Source organism: Phaseolus vulgaris, chromosome 6 (assembly GCF_051622355.1).
Source record: "Phaseolus vulgaris cultivar YP4 chromosome 6, ASM5162235v1, whole genome shotgun sequence".
NCBI lineage: Eukaryota > Viridiplantae > Streptophyta > Magnoliopsida > Fabales > Fabaceae > Phaseolus > Phaseolus vulgaris.
The window spans coordinates 33,755,707-33,774,021 of NC_143503.1; the positions used below are offsets into that span (position 1 = coordinate 33,755,707).

Below are 18,315 nucleotides of genomic sequence, written 5' to 3' on the forward strand. Positions count from 1 at the left end.
CTTGACTACTGTTTCACTTTTACTATTTCGTTTCAAATAAAATATTTACGAAATGATAGTATATTAATTTTAAAAATAATAAATAAAACAGTTTTTAATTAATTATAAAAATAATTAATTATTTAATAAATATTTAAAATATAGAAAATAACTGAAATATCTAAAATAAAATAAAATATTAATAAAAATAAAATAAAATAAATTTATGTATTCCAGTTATAATAAAAAATATTCTTTATTTGTATAAATAAGTATAGAATATTATAATTTATTCAATTGACTTTTTAAGTTTATAATAAAATTGGACTAAAAATAAAAACTGCAGTAGTGCCGAACTAAATAATATCCACGTGCATTGTCGGTTATATCAGGAACAAAACGAAACAGGGGAAGTGTCGTTTTAAAAATGTTGTGTATATAAAGTGAATAGAAGAAAAAAGAATCAATCGATTTGGGTGTTTGCGTTGCGAGTGAGTGAAGATGGCGTGCTTGCACGACCACAGTTGCGAAGAACATGACTGTTCCTCTACTTGGTCTCTCTATCAGCACATAGACATCTCCAAGGTTTTTCTTTCTCATCGGTTTTACATCAATTCGTATTTCATACCAATCAATATATTCTCTGTAGTTTTCACTGATTTGATAATATGGTCAGGTATTTGCTTTGAATGAGGCGACCCCAGGTAGTGTTAAATCAGTTTTTAAAGCTTGGGAAGATCGTCTGAATACTTCTGGGGTAATGCACTCCGCGATTGTTCTCTTCAATTTTAGGATTCACTGTTTCTGCATTTTGTATTCAACTTTTAGTAATTGCTTCAACAGGAACACTTGGAAAGCAACGAGGGTGATCCTGAGTTACTTGTATTCATTCCGTAAGTCGCCATGTCTGACTTACACATTTTCCACTGAACTGATTTTTCTCTAGTTTTAATCTGATGTCTGACTTACATTTTCCACTGAACTGATCTTTCTCTAGTTTTAATCTGATAATTGAATATCTTTTTTATTTATTTGTTTTAATAAGCTATCTTCCTTTGGTGTTGTGTTAGTATATACACGGGTTGAATGGATTGTTTATTTATATTTATGTCTTTAATTTTCATTTTCAGATACTTCCATTTTAATGCCCTTGAATACCTAGAGAATTTTTTACCCCTTAATTAACAATGTGTGTAATTTTATTACTATTATTGGTTCCGTTTCTCTCTTTGAAAAGCTTAATTTTATTGCAATTATTGGATTGTATGGTCTTGTCTGCATATGCTACCTGAACATGTAACAGTCAGCTAATTCTGATTTTAATTTAACCGTACTCCTGCAACAAGCCTTATCCCACTTAGTGAGTTTGGCTACATGGACCACATTTCGTTATTAGGCTTAGTTAAAAATGTGTATAAATGTTATTCATGAGAGAGTTCAATGACTGTATCCTCTTGCCTCTAAGATATTGAATATTTGAATCTAAGCAAGGCAAAGTTTATATATTTTTTTTGGATAAAAACAGTCAAATGGAATATTGAAGGGTGTGAATAAATAAGTACTCTTTAAAATGGGTCTGAATTACATAATATGTTTCTAGCAAACATGTGCTTTGATGTTAAAAGGGAAAAGAAGAAAAAGTAGTATATACTTTCTTAATAACTCTACACTTTGTGTTCCATGAACCAGAGACCATTCGGCATTAACTGTACCTTAACTGTAAAAAATTCTGTCAATATTTTACAATACTTCAATAAAAAAAAGAAACATAGACATGTGTTTGTGACAGTGTTTAAATATGTCTTTAAGGATGATTCCTTTTATTGGAAAGCTTTTCCTTTATGTTGTCAACCTTCATATTTAGTATGATCAACTCTCTGCTAAAAAACTAATGTCAACAACTTAACTGTAACATCTTCCGTAAGTTCTTACAGAACTTATTATCCTTCTATTGTTGATGTAGGTTTACTTCCGATGTCAAGATTAAGAGCATATCTATAGTTGGTGGAGCTTCTGGAACAAGTCCCTCCAAGATGAGAGTGTAAGTTTTATGGTTTTGGAGCAGATGTATTAGATTGATTTTTTTTCACAAGTAATTTATGGCAATAATTCTATTTTAAGATCATAGAAATCACCACCAGTCTGTGTGACACAAGTTTTTGGTTTGTTATTGTCTTTGATAACAACTGAGTTTAAAATGGATGTTGCTTTTGGTTACCATTTATTATTTGAAATATTCCTTTTCGCATGTCATTTTCTCACATTTGTGATTTCTACTTTCCTTTCAAGTACAGCCTGCTAAATTTGTGTGTATATTTATGTGGTACGGACTTGTTTTAGATACCATTTTCTCTGTTATCTTTTCCTCATCTTGTGTGCTGTTTGATTCTTGTGTTGTTTGCCTGCTTAATGCTATCTTTTGTTACTACTTGTACAACTAAATTGTTCATATTCTCAGTTCGATATTAGGGCAACTAGTATAAACATCTTATTAATGGTCATACTGAATGAAGTTTCTTGTACATTTTATTTATGAGCAAAAATACCTGTTTTTCTTTTGGTCAATTTATTCTTTAGAGGAGACTTTGTAAGATGAAACATGAAAGTATGAAATATATTTTTGTCCAAGTAAAATTTCAAATATATTATATATGTCTCCTAAAAAAATTGTATTATTTTTATCTCTCTAAAATTTAGACATATTTTTTAGGTCATGTTGATAATGATGAAAATGGAAAGCTGATGTGAATGGTGATTTTAACTCGTGAATTTTATAATTAAAAGTGATTTTAGTTAGGTCTATAATTAAGATTATTTTAAGACCCTTGTAAGTTTTCCATATATCTTTATTATTTACGAAGACCTTAATATGTTTAAATTTTAGAGGAATGGGAATAATACGAAAATCTTTTGAGGCATATTTAATATTTTAGGGATGCAAAACGTGTTTTATAACCAATATGATGTTTGTCAACCTCTTTCCTATTACTTACTTTCACATAAAGATAAATGGATATTACAGTTAGTATTTGGGCCCACAAGGCTTTTAATATTTGCCAAGTATCCCATCTTCAATCAACATTCTTGGTACCACCTCTATATAATGTACTTTGGAAAATAAAATTTATATAAATTGAACTAAATGTTTCTGTAATTTTTTATGTAAATATTCTCTTACTCAGAATGGCTGAACACTTCAACTTGAATTAGGTTCGTCAATCGAGAGGGCATTGACTTTTCAGATGCACAAAGCATGCAAGCCGTTCAGGTATAGTTTCTTTTAAGGTTTTCAAGGAATTCATTGACAAGTCAATGCCACAACTTGTATGAAACAATTTTTTTTTTCTCTTGCAGGAATGGGATTTGGTTGAGAATATGCAAGGAGTGTTGGAATACCAGACAAGGTAATCCTCACCGATTTCTCATTTTAGCTATTCCATCACTTTGGCCTTTTCTACAAATTATTGTGCCCGAAAATATTGTCAAATATTCAACAAGGCAATAATACGTGTATGCTATGCACTTCTTCAGTATTATTAATTTAGCATATTCCTATACTATAGCTAATTAAGAAGCAGTATTGTTTTTCATTGGAATTTTCTTTTCAGTATGTTCTTTTAATGCATCTATCATTTTTGTTAGATATTCTAAATTTCAAAGTGTGGCAAATATTACATTGCACTTTCCTGAGAGTTTTGGAGGTGACAAAACTGAAATACACTACATTGGCTTTAAAGGCGAAGCCACTCAGGTATATAACTGCTAGGTTGCTTGTTGTTTTTAGTCTAGTCCAGTGAGATTATTAACTTTCTTGTTTACTGTATAGTTGAAAAGGGATGCTGTTGTCAATATTGTTTATGAGCTTTTGCCAAATCCTTCTGACCACAAGTAAGTATTGAACTCTTGGCTTTTTTAGATAGTCCATTATCTTTTATATCCTTCCGTGCCATTCATTTTTAAAATGGAGGAGGCTAACAAGTTTGTAAGTCTAATATCATTTCAGAAAAATTTGGTTGGGACACAACAATGATGTTGGACTCTCCAAATTAGGCATTTTTATCCCTAGTATCTGCTTAATTGCAACATATTTTGTCCTATTAGCAAATCATTGCCCTCTAGAAAAAAATTTCTTCAACTTCAATGATCTTAGTTTGCATATAGCCTTTGCAAATATGGCTAGAACCTGTAGAAGTAGGTTAGAGTTCACTAGGTCAATTTAGAAAGGCGCCAATTCAAGATTTAATTTAAATGTATTTCTCGGTTGTAAACTTATAATTTCCATCCTTAAAGGTTTCATACGTGTTTGTTATGATGTCCATGTGAAGCATAGTTGCCTCATGCATGTGCATCTCGGGCAGACTCATCCGCGCCCATTTCCTTTGTGTGTGTGCTAGCGCATACCTGTTTATTCATAAGATTGCATGTTTTTGTTCATTGCAATGGTTGAGAGCCTAGTATTCATGAACTTCACTTTTGTGTAGTTGTGTATCTTGGTAATTCCTAACACTTAATTCTTTTGTAGGACACGTGCTGAAAGTGGCGGGGGTCTTTCACACATAGAATGAAACACATTTATTGGTTTTATTTTGTTTATTTAATAGCCATCGCTACCCAATCTTGTTCCCCTTGTTTCCATCCAACCTATGACGGAAAGTGCAGCTGGACCTGGTTAAATACAATACTATTCTATGAGATATTTAGTCCTGCAGTCTGTGTAAATTACGTGAGGAATTCTGTGGCTATATACTGTTTATCTGGATGATGAATATGACAATCATAAATATTTTATAGAACAATGAAAAACTAATCATTTGCAATTGTTTCTCTCTGCAACTGGAAGAATAAACCCTTTAGGAAAAAGTAATGATAGGGTCGGCTACGATTTTTAGCTATGAAATTGATGTTTGATGGCCAAAGGTTGAGATGCAATTGACTTTTGTAAAAGAAGCGAATCTAATTCAGTTCTACCTTCTAGCTAAGGAAACTTGTATGAGGTTAACATCTAAATGGGGAAGAATTATTCAATATCTTGGCTGCAATGCAAGAAAAGTGAGGAATCATTTGTGAGGATAAGATTTAACTCTTCACTGGTTGGCAGAAAAGGAAAAACTCAGATAGAAAATATCTATGGCCATTTTAAATAGAAAGACTTTCTCTTCATAAAAAAGGCATCAAGTTTAAATTATGTGTTAACGATATTTTTGTACTATTAAAATTCTAAAACTTTTCTCAATTGAAAATGCATATAACATTAAATTAGTCACTATTCTTCTTACTTTCTGATGAAAAAAAAAAGAAACAAGTCGTCCATATTCATAAATTAACTAATTATTGGTGATCATTGCAATTTATAACTTTTTTAAAGAATTGCATATCCACCTTTTAAAATAAAACAAATTATAATCTTTTTTACCTCATTCACCATTAATAAGATATATATTTTTATTTTAATCCTTATGTATATATTATTTTAATCTTCGATGATATTATATATTAGCATAATATTTTTTTAATTGTTGTTATTACTGAATTGACAAACACTAAAACAAAAAACAGAATGAAAAAAAATAACTAAAATAAAAATAAAAAACTTAATTGAACTTGTTTTTTTAATAAAATACTCAATTAGAATATTATTTTTCTAAACTTAATTTATATTTTTCATGTACTTAAAAATATAATATTATATTTGTAACTTTATGTTTATTTTTTTATCCTTTCTTATATACAAAGAGTTTTATCTAGTGCAAAATCATATAAATAGAAAAGATGAATTATAAGTTTGAATTGTAACTTCTTCGAGTGATTTCATAAGAAGTTTTATTAAGTAAAAGCTCATTACTAACTAAATTATATTCTTATTTTGTTTACTTTCATAAATTTTAAAATTATTTTCCCTTTCCTTTTATGTTATTTCATTAATTTTGAAATTACTATATCTTCTAATATATTTTATCTCTTTATATATGACTTTATCGTTATAGATGCTTATATTTTTTTTAATAAGCTTATGTTAATTCAATATAATTTAAATTTTATTAATTAAACTCAGAATTTTAATCATGCTACCTTGCAATTGAGAATTTTAAACATGTCAATATTTAACAAAAATGAATTACTTGTAAATGTATTTTTTTATGTATGGCATTGTATACCATATAGTATATAAAAGTTAGATGGCAACCTCCCAAAATATATAGTTCAACTATTAAAATAAATAAATTACGTGTTATTGATTCAGCTAACCATTTAGGATATAATTATATCCATATTTCAAATATATACAACTGAAAACAAAAAATCTAGAGATCAATGAATAATACACATTAACTTTAACAAACATTACACATTTCATAAAAAAAAAATAGTTACTATGAAAGTCTATTATTCAGTTTATTTTCATAACAATTAACTTTCTCATATATAAATTTTATTTAGCAATATATATCTTATGATAAGATAATTTATAACATACATTGTTAGAGTATTGGTGAGTAATCACCCAACTCAATGTTAGAAAGTTTCATCTCTCTACAGTGCACGCTACCTTTGCATACGTAACTCATTGTAAATTTCATCACAATAATTTATAGAATAATAATATATTCATAAATCATGGTTTGTGATTTACAATTTCATTCTCAATAAACATATATCATACATATGTGAATACTTGAGCAACAACATCCTTATAACATCCATATTAATAAATAATATTTTTTCAAATATAAGAGTTACAAATTCTTACACTTGAACTGCTATGATTCAATTCATGTTTTAAAAATATTTTACAATCTACATAGGTAAAGTCTTAACATTGGAAAATAAATCAAAATTGTTTTTGAGAAGAAACTAAATATAATAAAAATAAATAATGAAAAGAATAAAACAAATATTAAAAAATAATTTTTCCAATTAATTAATTAATTATATATAAATTAATTTATCTTTAGTTATGTGCTACTCCTTCTATCGAACTTACAATGTGTCAACTTAGCCACTACAATAAATTGTATTTTTTATTTACTTACAAAAAGACAAGATCCAAATCTTTGGTTACGTCTATGTATTAATTTATAATTATATTATATAATTTACTTTCTATTACGCATTAATTATCTTTATTAAATTTATATTATGTAATGTTAAATATATTTTTTACTTGTTTTTACTTTATTTAATAAAATATTAACTTTAATAATATTTAACTTTTGATTTCCTTTCATAAAAAATATTACACACTTCTTTGGATTGATGAGGGAAGACGATAGAGTATAAAAAGGTAAAAAGAGTAAAAAGTTGAAGTGTTTGGATAGAAAAAAAAATAGAAAGTAAAATAAAAGTGATTTCTTTTAATTCAAATAATTTAATTTTTCACTTTTATTTTTTGTTAGTCTCCCTTAATAACAAAGTTTAAAAAATTATAAAAAATTAGTACACTTAAATGTTTTAATTTTGTGAGGAGGAGTTGTAGAACGTTCTTACGTCCGTAAATGGCTATGTATAAGATTCAACAACTAAGCTATGTGTTAATTAATATTTAAAATGTTATTTGTGAGCTTAATCCTACACAGCAACTTATCCACAGCTGCACTACAAACAAAACAAACTTAACATCATGACGTGGAAAGATTATCTCCACACTAGTACTTATCGAATTCCCTACTGTTTTTGCTGATAAACTATTAATAAATTAAACCACTTCTTTTCTATTGATTTGTAATAAACTAATATACAAATATCTTTAAGATTATTTTATTTCGTAAACCATATATAAAATAATTTTACTATTAATTGTCATTATCAACAACACGAATCCCTTCATCGCCTCCATTGGCTACACAGAGCAAGAACAAGAATGAAGTTTATTAAAATCATAAAACTAAGATAAATAAGAAGTTAAACTTAATAAATTTTTTATTTCTATCTAATTTTAACCAATGATTTAGAGTGTGTTTATTTGAAGTTTTTTTTTTTTTGTAAACAAAATGTACTTTTGTTACTAATTTTATAATATTATACTCAAATAAAGCATACAGATTATCAGTATATATATATATATTTAAACAAACAATTATTCGTATAAAGACTTTTGTGATGAAGAAAAATTTATATAAAAAAAAGGTTCACCTATTTAATTAACAGTTAAGATAGAATCTCAATTAATATTTATTATGAAATTATATATCGTATTCAGATGAAAATATTATTCCTGCTAATTTAAATGGTACTTTGGCATGAATGAAAGGTTAACCGCATAAAACAATTTTGCTAACTATAGTGATTTATTATATAATAAATTAAGAATTTAATTTAGTTAGTCTGCTCTAGTACATAATATTGTTAAGATTAATGATCTCACTGAAATACTGTTTGTTTTAAAATTTGATGTACGTTATTTTAGAACATTACGACGAGTTAAAGTAAATATATTTATAAATTATCTTTAATCTCCAATACTATTTGTATGTGACATCGTAATTTATTTTAATTAATGTATCATCCTTCAATAATTTTTTTATTGATTTATACTAATAATATACTTTCATTACATTATCTCTTGCTTATATTTATTTTTTACAGTTATAATTATATTCACCAGCATTCAATTCCTAACAAGTTTATTACATACTAAAATATAGTTTAAATATGTAAAAATATGTAAATTTTATTAAGGTAGAGATTTAAATATGTTTTATTGTTTTGCGCTCTTTTAGTTTTCATTCGTATAAAAAAATTAGAGTAAAAAATTAGAAGGTTTAAAGAGATAAAAGTAGAAAAAAAAAGTAAAATGAAAGCTTAAAGACACCTACAAAGAAAAAATACATCATAAAAAAATAAGTTAATAAAAAAAAATCTTGCAACGTGGTAATAAATGATTTTACTTGTTAATATATTATATAAATTAAATATAAAACGTATATTTAAATTTTATAAATTTTGATTATATTGTATGCATATTAAACCAGGAAGTAACATCTTAAATAAAAAAACATTAAGATAAACAATAATTTAATATAACAAGTATTATTGACATATTTCATTTTTATTATAATAAAAAAAATTATAAATTTAGTACAATAACTTTAATTCTATTGATTTTGTTTATCATCCGTCGATGGTTAATATAAGTGGGTATGTATTTAAAATATTTAAATATAACTTTCAATAAATCATTAAAGATTTTATTTATAAAAAGAAACGAAAAATATAGAATAAAATTAAGGTTGTTACCTAAATATTTATTATATATTTATAACAAAGTTATAGGTTCAATTAACATTTATGGAATTAAAATTTGTACTTCATAATTAAAATATTTAATAGTACAATTAGCATTACTTACATATTATATTCAATAAATAAAATAATTAATGTGTGTAAGGTAAAGGAATAAATAATTTAAACGTCATGTAATATGCTGAAAAAAAATAAGAAAAAATTAATGTAATATGAATTGAGAAATAATTTGATCACCACTTAAAATGGGAAATAATTGAATCATCACTTGAAATAAATGGAGAAGCAACTTGATAATCATTTAATATAAATTGAGGAATAACTTGATCATAATTTATTATAATAATTATTTTTGCATTCTAATATGCGAACAATGCAAATTAAAAGAAAAAAATATAAAAGAAACAACACAATTACTAAAAAAATGGATGATCTCCATCAATCAAGTTATAGTAAGCTAACTTTACTGGTGTGTTTGGATTGGGGAGTGGATTTGAGGGAGTGAATTTGTAGTGATTTAAGAGGAAAGTGTGAAGAAAGTGAGGTTGTTTGGATTAAGGTATATTAGAGTGGATTTGTGAAGAAAGTTTATTGAAGTTTGTGAGTGATGTGATGGTTGTAAGAAAATTTTTATTTTTTTTAAATGTATAAAAGGTAAGTTTACAAATTTACCCTTATTTTAAAAAAATTTAAATTTGAAATATTTTTGTATAAATTTGAATTAAGTAAAAACTTTTATTTCAACCTCAAATAAATTTTAATATAAATGACATAATTTTATTTTTATTCTTTCATAGCTTTTATATTTATATTACTAATTTATTTTCTTTTAATATTTTATATAAATATATTGATATTATTATTATTATATAAATATACTGATATTGTTATTATACAAATATATTTATTTTATTATTATATTATATTATATTATTATAATAATTAAGTATAATATTATCAAATTTATAACATAGTATGTTACAAACTTTTAAAAAATAATCGATTTTCAGAATCAATTAATTTATTTAATTTATTATGTTATAAAATTTATAATTAATTATTTTATCTTTATTATAATATAAATATATATAATATTTTTTATTGTAATATATAAAATAGTGTTATTTTATGTGTATAAAAGAATGAGGGTAATTTTGACTTTTTGTGTGAATTGCTTTATTTTTCTTTGCTTTTCTTTGCTACATAGAGGGGGCTGAATTTATCCTTCTCCCACAAATCCTTGCCTTTCTTTCCTTACATTTGAATGGATACAAACACAATCCTTCTTTCCTTTTCTATCCGCATGAACAATATTCATGCGGAAACAAACAAACCCTACCTTTTTTTTAAATATATGTGCAAGAATAAAACGAGTGTTTGGTAGGCTCAATTCCCTATCTAGCACCATTTACATCTTTATTTTCCTATCTAGCACCCTTTTGTTTTTATTTCCCTATCTAGCACCCTTTTGTTTTTATTTTCCTATCTAGCACTCTTTTGTTTTTATTTCCCTATCTAGCACTCTTTTATTTTTTATTTCCCTATCTAGCACCATTTTAAAAATAAATAAATAAATAATAAATTATTATTTTTTTAATAATTTTAATTTTGAATGCATTAAAAAATAAATATTTTTAATGTTTAAAATAATTAGAAATATAATTAATGAATAAATAAATGAGTTTTTACAAAATAAAAATAAAAAAGTAATAAATTAAAAATGTTTAGTTTAAACTTTTTTTAAGAATGAAGAAAATAAAAAATTAAACTCTACAACAACATAAAAGTTGAATCTATAAACATAAATTAATATTTATTTTTATTATTATTGATAATGTAATCATGTTAATTTCAAGTAAAAGATACCGGACATAATTATAAAAAAAATCAAAGTCAATTAGTATTAATTAATAGTGGACACACAAATAATATTGAAGTGTCTACCCTAAATGCAAAAGTCTAAAAAAAAAACTAATGCAAATGCTACACTTAATGCTACACTGAATGCATTAAAAAATAAATATTTTTAATGTTTAAAATAATTAGAAATATAATTAATGAATAAATAAATGAGTTTTTACAAAATAAAAATAAAAAAAGTAATAAATTAAAAATGTTTAGTTTAAAATTTATTTTTTTTAAATGAAGAAAATAAAAAATTAAACTTTACAACAACATAAAAGTTGAATCTATAAACATAAATTACTATTTATTTTGATTATTATTGATGATGTAATCATGTTAATTTCAACTAAAAAATACAGGACATATTTATAAAAAAACCAAAGTCAATTAGTATTAATTAATAGTGGACACATAAATAATATTGAAGTGTTTACCTAAATGCAAAATTCTAAAAAAAACTAATACAAATGTTACACTTAATGCTTAAAAATGAGAAGAAAAAAATGCAAAAATAAATAAGTCTAGAAAATAAAAACAACAACAATAAAATAAGTGTAACATTTGTAAAAAAAAAAAAATTTAAACTAAATATTTTTAATTTATTACTTTTTTATTTTTATTTTGTAAAAACTCATTTATTTATTCATTAATTATATTTCTAATTATTTTAAACATTAAAAATATTTATTTTTTAATGCATTCAAAATTAAAATTATTAAAAAAATAATAATTTATTATTTATTTATTTATTTTTAAAATGGTGCTAGATAGGGAAATAAAAAATAAAAGAGTGCTAGATAGGGAAATAAAAACAAAAGGCTGCTAGATAGGGAAATAAAAACAAAAGGGTGCTAGATAAGGAAATAAAGATGTAAATGGTGCTAGATAGGGAATTGAGCCGTGTTTGGTAAGTATATAAATTAAAAAAATAAATTTGACATAATTATAGAGATTAAACAAGTAATTAAACCTGATAGGCAAATTCTTAAATATATTTTAGTATTTAAATTTAAATTAAATTTGTTTTTTCTTAAATTTAAAACTGTTTTTATAGTTTTTAATTTGGAAACAAATTATTTTAATCTCACCAACCAATTATCTTATGGTTACTATGAAAAACCAATTGGTAAACGTCATAAATGAATAGTTTGAAGAAAATCAACGTATATTTAGTTATTTGAGAATAAAAATGATAAATGATAAAATTTGGGCATATAAACACCTTCCAACAATTATTAGTATTGCGAGAGAATTTTTCTATTAATATTTTAAGTATATTCATTAAAATAAACACTTCGAATTACAAAGATTATTTTTGAATAAAATTCAAAACAAAATTTATTTTAAATTTAATAGAATAAAATATACCTAAACCATAAATATGATAAATCCACCTTCTTTCCCGTGTCTTAATATATATGATGTCGTTTTCGTGTGTTTTGTTTATTTTATTTGTTGTGTCTTTTAAGCTCTCTCAACTTCGAAATTCTTGAATTGAAACCCTAACAAGTCTGAGCCAAGGGGCCACTGTGCAATAGTTGCCCCTCTCACTCTCCCCCTCAACATATAATTGATTTTGGTGTCATCTTCCTTTGGTACCAATTCTCTATTCAAAACTACACTGTTCAATTTATATGCATGCATGTTTTGAAGTATTGTCTCAATCCTTATTTTACAGTAACGTTTGTAGCATGTTGTGTATTAATCTGTACCTTTTTCTATTTTACTGCACTATGTAGGGAAGGGGTGTGATTCTCCTTTGTAAGTTCTGAAGCCAAAGATGCAAGCGTGTGCAATGATGGGTTCTCTGCAACAATCCGTTTGGACTAAGGGGATGAATTTCCCTGCTAAGGGGTATGGCAGTAACAACGGGTTTGTACCTGAAGTGAAGTTCTGCAACATGAAGCCGTGCAAAGCCTCTCCTGTCGAAGGAAGTTTAGTCACTGGAAAGCCGTCATCTCTGTCTTTCTCTGTTCCTGAAATTGGAGGTAACCATCTTTTTGAAAAGTTGTCTTGTCCGAATGACTGATATTTTTTTCTTTTTCATTTGAAATGATTAAGGGTGTTGCTATGCCCTATAGGTTCCTTTTCTTTTTATTTGTGTTTGAACTTCTTCGCTATTTTTGTTCTTCCTTGATATTTGGCAGGGTATTAAAAATGGCCCTCAGTTTGTTGTGATAATCAAGTGATGTATGTATGAAAATTTCAACATGTTGTATAGTGTATTTGAGACTTACGGGTTGAGCAGATCTCTCTCACAATAATAGAATAACTTTGGAGTTTAGAATTTTTGTTTGTATCTAATTTTCTCTGTTTTGATGTTTAGTATCTTGACTTGGTTCCAGTATATTGGTAATTGAGTTTATGACTAAATGATTGCTTTTGTCCATGGAATCACATGCAATTGCGAATATTAGGTGATGGAAGTAGCTTCCTGGACTATGGTTTGACTGAAGCCGATCCTGAGGTTCGTGTAATTATTGACAAGGAGAAGGACCGACAATTTAAAAGTCTTGAGCTTATTGCTTCTGAGAATTTTACATCTAGAGCTGTGATGGAAGCAGTTGGTTCATGCCTCACAAACAAGTATTCAGAAGGATTGCCGGGTAAAAGGTAAGGATCTCTTTGATATAAGAAAACATTTTTTTATATGTTTGTTTTGGTATCCAGACTTTGTTCATGGAAAAGGAGAAACTGTGTTTGATTTATTCATTTTCAATAATTAAAATTTCATTCAATCTCATTTTACATGGAAGGTACTATGGTGGGAATGAGTACATTGATGAGCTTGAAACCCTATGCCAACAAAGGGCACTGGCTGCATTTCATGTGGATGGAAATAAATGGGGTGTCAATGTTCAACCATTATCTGGTTCCCCAGCTAATTTTGCAGTATACACTGCAGTTCTTAAACCACACGATCGGATTATGGTAAAAACTATTTGACCTACCCTTGATTTTGTTTGACTATTCCAATTTCCAGCCCATTATTGTAATTGTTCTAATGTACAATGGTTTGTTACCAGGGTTTGGACTTGCCTCATGGTGGACATTTGTCTCATGGATTCATGACGCCTAAAAAACGTGTATCTGCTACATCAATTTATTTTGAATCTATGCCTTATCGACTTGATGAATCAACAGGTGCTTTTGTTTTCTCATTAAAATTATTTGAAATTTGTGAGATGACTCATTTTTTAACCCATGTTGGAATCACAATAGGTCTTATTGATTATGATATGCTGGAGAAAACTGCTAAACTCTTCCGGCCAAAACTCATTATTGCTGGGGCTAGTGCTTATCCTCGGGACATTGACTACCCTCGCATGAGAAAAGTATGTTTTGTATATATGCATTAATCTGGAATTATTATTGCTCATTATATGGTTTTCTTCTTGGCAAGAAGCTAATTACATCTTTTATGCATGGAAAGATTGCAGATGAAGTAGGTGCTTTTCTTATGATGGATATGGCTCATATAAGTGGGCTTGTTGCTGCATCTGTACTTGCTAATCCCTTTGACTATTGTGATATTGTGACCACCACAACCCACAAGGTTTGCCTTGAGATATTTTTATGCCACACTTTTGCATTCAAAATGAAAAAGAGAAGAATTTGCATTACTGTGACTTAGTCTGTTGGATATTTTCTTCCAGTCTTTAAGAGGTCCAAGAGGTGGTATGATATTCTTCAAGAAAGATCCTGTGCATGGGGTTGATCTGGAGCCCGCCATCAACAATTCTGTTTTTCCTGGTCTACAGGTAAATTAAGAATATTCTCTTATTAGTTTTATCTTAACTATTCTACTTGAGGTGCATGGATCCTGTGCTCCCATGGAGTTAAGATGCACGTGTCCTCTTTACCTTCCTACTTCTGTGATTTTGATAGTGATATATTTATCCAGGGGGGTCCTCATAACCACACAATTGGAGGACTAGCAGTTTGCTTGAAGTATGCCCAGACTCCAGAGTTTAAAAATTACCAGAATCAGGTATACCTATAGCCCATGTCATCATTGGACATAGGTGTGTGTGTACATTATCATTTTAAACAGCCTTTTGCTGCTTAATTTTGAATCCACCAAGGTTGCTTCTCTGTATTGAGAAGAAATAAAATAGATTGCTATTCCACACTCAATCTGATTCCTAGAATTATCCTCATGGTCCTGTGGAATAAATGCAGAATGAAGATAGATGCAACATTAGGCACGATTCACTGGTAGTTCTAACTCTTTCGGTTCAAAACTAGAGGATGTAGGCGTGGGATTAAGAAGTGCAGAATGCTAGTGCTATTTTGCTTTACCATTTCTTTTGTATGTTTTGAAGGTAGCCCCGTCCTATCACTTCATAATCATAGAATCAATAACTTCAAAATTTAGGAGAAAAATAAAATTATGATGCCCACCCCATTTGTGTCGAATAGAAGTTTAGCTTCCAAAGCACAGTTATTAAGATAGAGTCGAGTTTAGGCCTTAGTCAGCATTTCTGACCTTCCATTTTACGTGACAATGCAGATTCCCAGTAGGCACTCAAAAAGGTCCAAAATCTACTTCAAAAAAAGTCTGGATAAAGACTATATATATATATATATATATGAATGCAATAAATTAGAGTTTAGATTCTTTTAGAAGCCAATTGGAGTTAATAGGCATTGCTTCTTAATATGTGTACAGTTTGCATGCTTGGTTTACATTTTATCAGAAGACCTTCTTGAATCAAAGAGCATTGAAGTCACTTTAATTTATCACTGAACTTGACCTGGGCAAAGATCCATTTGGACAAAACCAGTTCATTGAGTGGTTTGGTTCGATTTGGTTTGATTTAAAAAGAAAAAAGTGAACCGTGCATAGCCATATATAGAGTTTGACACAAGACACTTACTGACGCTCATAAAAATACTATACTGCAGGTGGTTGCCAACTGTAGGGCTCTTGCTCAGCGGTTAAATGAGCACGGATATAAATTGGTTTCTGGTGGTAGTGACAATCACTTGGTTCTTGTTGATCTAAGGCCTTCTGTAAGCTTCTTGTTCCTTTCTTTTATGTGTCACAAAAAGTATACTTCGTTCCCCATTTTCTTCCCCTCGCGCATCGATTATAGATTGACATGTTTCAATGCAAAAAGACATGATATCCATGTTGATATATGGTCATTTTTGTACGTTAACTATGTTTCATATCCGTTAGGGTCTTGATGGTGCTCGGGTGGAGAAAATTCTTGACATGGCTTCCATAACCCTCAACAAAAATTCAGTGCCTGGTGAGATCTTATTGCTGCGTTGTTTCTTGCGTGCATTAGTTTGCCATTTATGCTTGTTCACCGTGATATTTATGTCCCGTTATTTCTGACACGTGCTTACCATAAAAGGTGATAAGAGTGCCCTTGTTCCGGGAGGCATTCGCATTGGGGCACCTGCAATGACAACAAGGGGACTTAGTGAGAAAGAATTCGCACTAATTGCAGACTTAATTCATGAGGGTGTGCAAATAAGTCATGAAGCCAAAAGTTTGGTCTCAGGAACGAAGCTCCAGGATTTTTTGAAGTTTGTATCATCTTCAGAATTTCCTTTGGGAGAGAAGGTTTCAGAATTGCGCAGGAAAGTTGAAGCTCTTACTACTCAGTATCCAATACCGGGAGTCTAAGTGTACTTGCTTAATGAGCACTTAAAAACTGAGACGCTCTTCAAAAATTTTGTATAATAATCATGCTTCGATGTATGATGCTAATAATTTGTATGTTACATTTTATGGCAAAATCTGTTTGCTGCTGCAGCAGCAACTTTATGATTACCTCATTTATAATTGGAGGCATACCAATCCTTGCACCTTCAAATATTCCGCAGGTCATGGATTTTTAAACACAAACCTTCGCAGCATTTCGTGCTTGCAGTAAGTAGTATTTTGGATGGATGGAAAATTGGAAGCGAGTAAGCCAATTTCTTATGGTTCAAAAAGCTTTGTATTTGTATTATAATAATACCACCTCTAGAGTTTAGGCCCTTAAAAGATTTCTAAACAATTTTTTGAATATGAAAATTAAAATAGCATTTTTCCTTTAGGAAGATTTGAAGTAGTTGCATAAAAAGACGATTTCAACCAGTTTCATAATCTGGAAACTTAATTTAGGCATTAAAAATATCAGAGGAATAACATTGTGATAAGTACAATTTTTAAAGAACTAATTTGTTGAAACCTTCTTTCTAATCTCCCTTCAGAAAGGGGGAAAAGGGAATTCCAACCAAATCTAAGAAAGAAAAGGTAAAGGTAATTGAAGTTTCAGCTTCTCCCTTACAGGGTGTATGGAAGATAAAAGCATCATAAAATATATTAAGATGTCCGTAAGACCAAATGGAATCTGTTCTTCTGGGACGTGACGAAATTGTGTCCTGGTCATAAGATGTGAGAAAATTGTAGAAAACTTTGGGTATCTCTATTCGTGTAAAACAATGTATGCATGAAATAAGTATGGATATTTAATATATAACTGTTCCCGCTAGTAAACTGGAATGAGAATATAACTGTTTAACTAGCAGTCTTGGGTTCAAGTCTTAAATATGTAATTGTGTTAAAGACGTAAAGTGAAAAAAAAAATATAGTTCATGTAAAATAGCTGGCAAATAATTAAGCTTGTTAAGTTTTCTCATATCAGAGGTTAAGAGGAGTGAGTTAGTATATCAGTTATACCCTCACCTCTTTCCTACGTACTCATGTAACTCAGGATGTCGATACCATATAATTCACTCTTTGTCTTTTGTCTTTTAGTATTAGACCATCAATATTCTAGCCTTAGAGGATCTTTTGTGTTTTAGCGTTAAAGAGTCTATGTATTCTAGTGTTAGATGAATAATGTATATTAATATTAGACAAATTCTATTTTAGTATTAGACAATTCCTGCCTTGACGGTCTCTATTCTGATGTTATACGATTCTTGTATATTAAACAGTTTTTGTTCCAGAAGTTTTTTGTAAAATGTATTTTATGATTTAGGGTTTAGGATTTTTGTGGTATTCATCGTTCAACTTCTTCTTGCTTATGCTTCTTTCTTCCTTCTTATTTCCTCATAAGAAGTGTTTTAAAAAAAGCGAAGTAAGAGGCCGAAAGGAAGAAGATGAAGGGGTGCTGCGTGAGAAAGGAAAAAATGAAGGGAGTACTGAATAGGGTTTTTTATTAAGCATAAAATCGTCTTTTTGTC

At 28.3% G+C, this 18,315-nt stretch overlaps 2 protein-coding genes across 3 annotated transcripts; both read left to right on the top strand.

Annotated features, from left to right (window-relative positions):
- The first annotated feature begins 321 nt into the window (after window positions 1–321).
- On the top strand, window positions 322–4,796 carry LOC137832421 (PITH domain protein (DUF1000)). The gene is made up of 9 exons (XM_068640580.2): window positions 322–564; window positions 656–736; window positions 823–872; window positions 1,943–2,020; window positions 3,190–3,247; window positions 3,334–3,383; window positions 3,622–3,730; window positions 3,806–3,867; window positions 4,502–4,796. Exons 1-9 carry the CDS (start codon window positions 481–483, stop codon window positions 4,542–4,544), a joined length of 615 nt encoding a protein of 204 aa, XP_068496681.1. The 5' UTR covers window positions 322–480; the 3' UTR covers window positions 4,545–4,796.
- Window positions 4,797–12,510: 7,714 nt separating this feature from the next.
- Window positions 12,511–16,987, top strand: SHM3 (serine hydroxymethyltransferase 3). Of its 2 annotated transcripts, none has more exons than XM_068640581.2 (12): window positions 12,511–12,719; window positions 12,864–13,112; window positions 13,542–13,737; window positions 13,881–14,055; window positions 14,151–14,268; window positions 14,347–14,459; window positions 14,558–14,680; window positions 14,781–14,885; window positions 15,029–15,115; window positions 16,033–16,140; window positions 16,310–16,382; window positions 16,491–16,987. In XM_068640581.2, the coding sequence occupies exons 2-12, from the start codon at window positions 12,905–12,907 to the stop codon at window positions 16,763–16,765; spliced, it is 1,581 nt and encodes a 526-aa protein (XP_068496682.1). In that variant the 5' UTR covers window positions 12,511–12,719; window positions 12,864–12,904; the 3' UTR covers window positions 16,766–16,987. The 2 variants fall into 2 exon arrangements, with proteins under 2 accessions (XP_068496682.1, XP_068496683.1); XM_068640582.2 differs by having other exon boundaries at window positions 12,616–12,776.
- The last annotated feature ends 1,328 nt before the right edge of the window (window positions 16,988–18,315 follow it).

What these genes read in the sequence shown, in the direction of transcription:
- LOC137832421 (XM_068640580.2), top strand. Translation starts at nt 481, where the DNA reads ATGGCGTGCTTGCACGACCACAGTTGCGAAGAACATGACTGTTCCTCT. An exon ending in ATCGTCTGAATACTTCTGGG is followed by an intron (nt 737 to 822) that starts GTAATGCACTCC and finishes TTGCTTCAACAG; the next exon opens with GAACACTTGGAAAGCAACGA. An exon ending in AGTCCCTCCAAGATGAGAGT is followed by an intron (nt 2,021 to 3,189) that starts GTAAGTTTTATG and finishes AACTTGAATTAG; the next exon opens with GTTCGTCAATCGAGAGGGCA.
- SHM3 (XM_068640581.2), top strand. Translation starts at nt 12,905, where the DNA reads ATGCAAGCGTGTGCAATGATGGGTTCTCTGCAACAATCCGTTTGGACT. An exon ending in GAAGGATTGCCGGGTAAAAG is followed by an intron (nt 13,738 to 13,880) that starts GTAAGGATCTCT and finishes TTTACATGGAAG; the next exon opens with GTACTATGGTGGGAATGAGT. An exon ending in TTGTTGATCTAAGGCCTTCT is followed by an intron (nt 16,141 to 16,309) that starts GTAAGCTTCTTG and finishes CATATCCGTTAG; the next exon opens with GGTCTTGATGGTGCTCGGGT.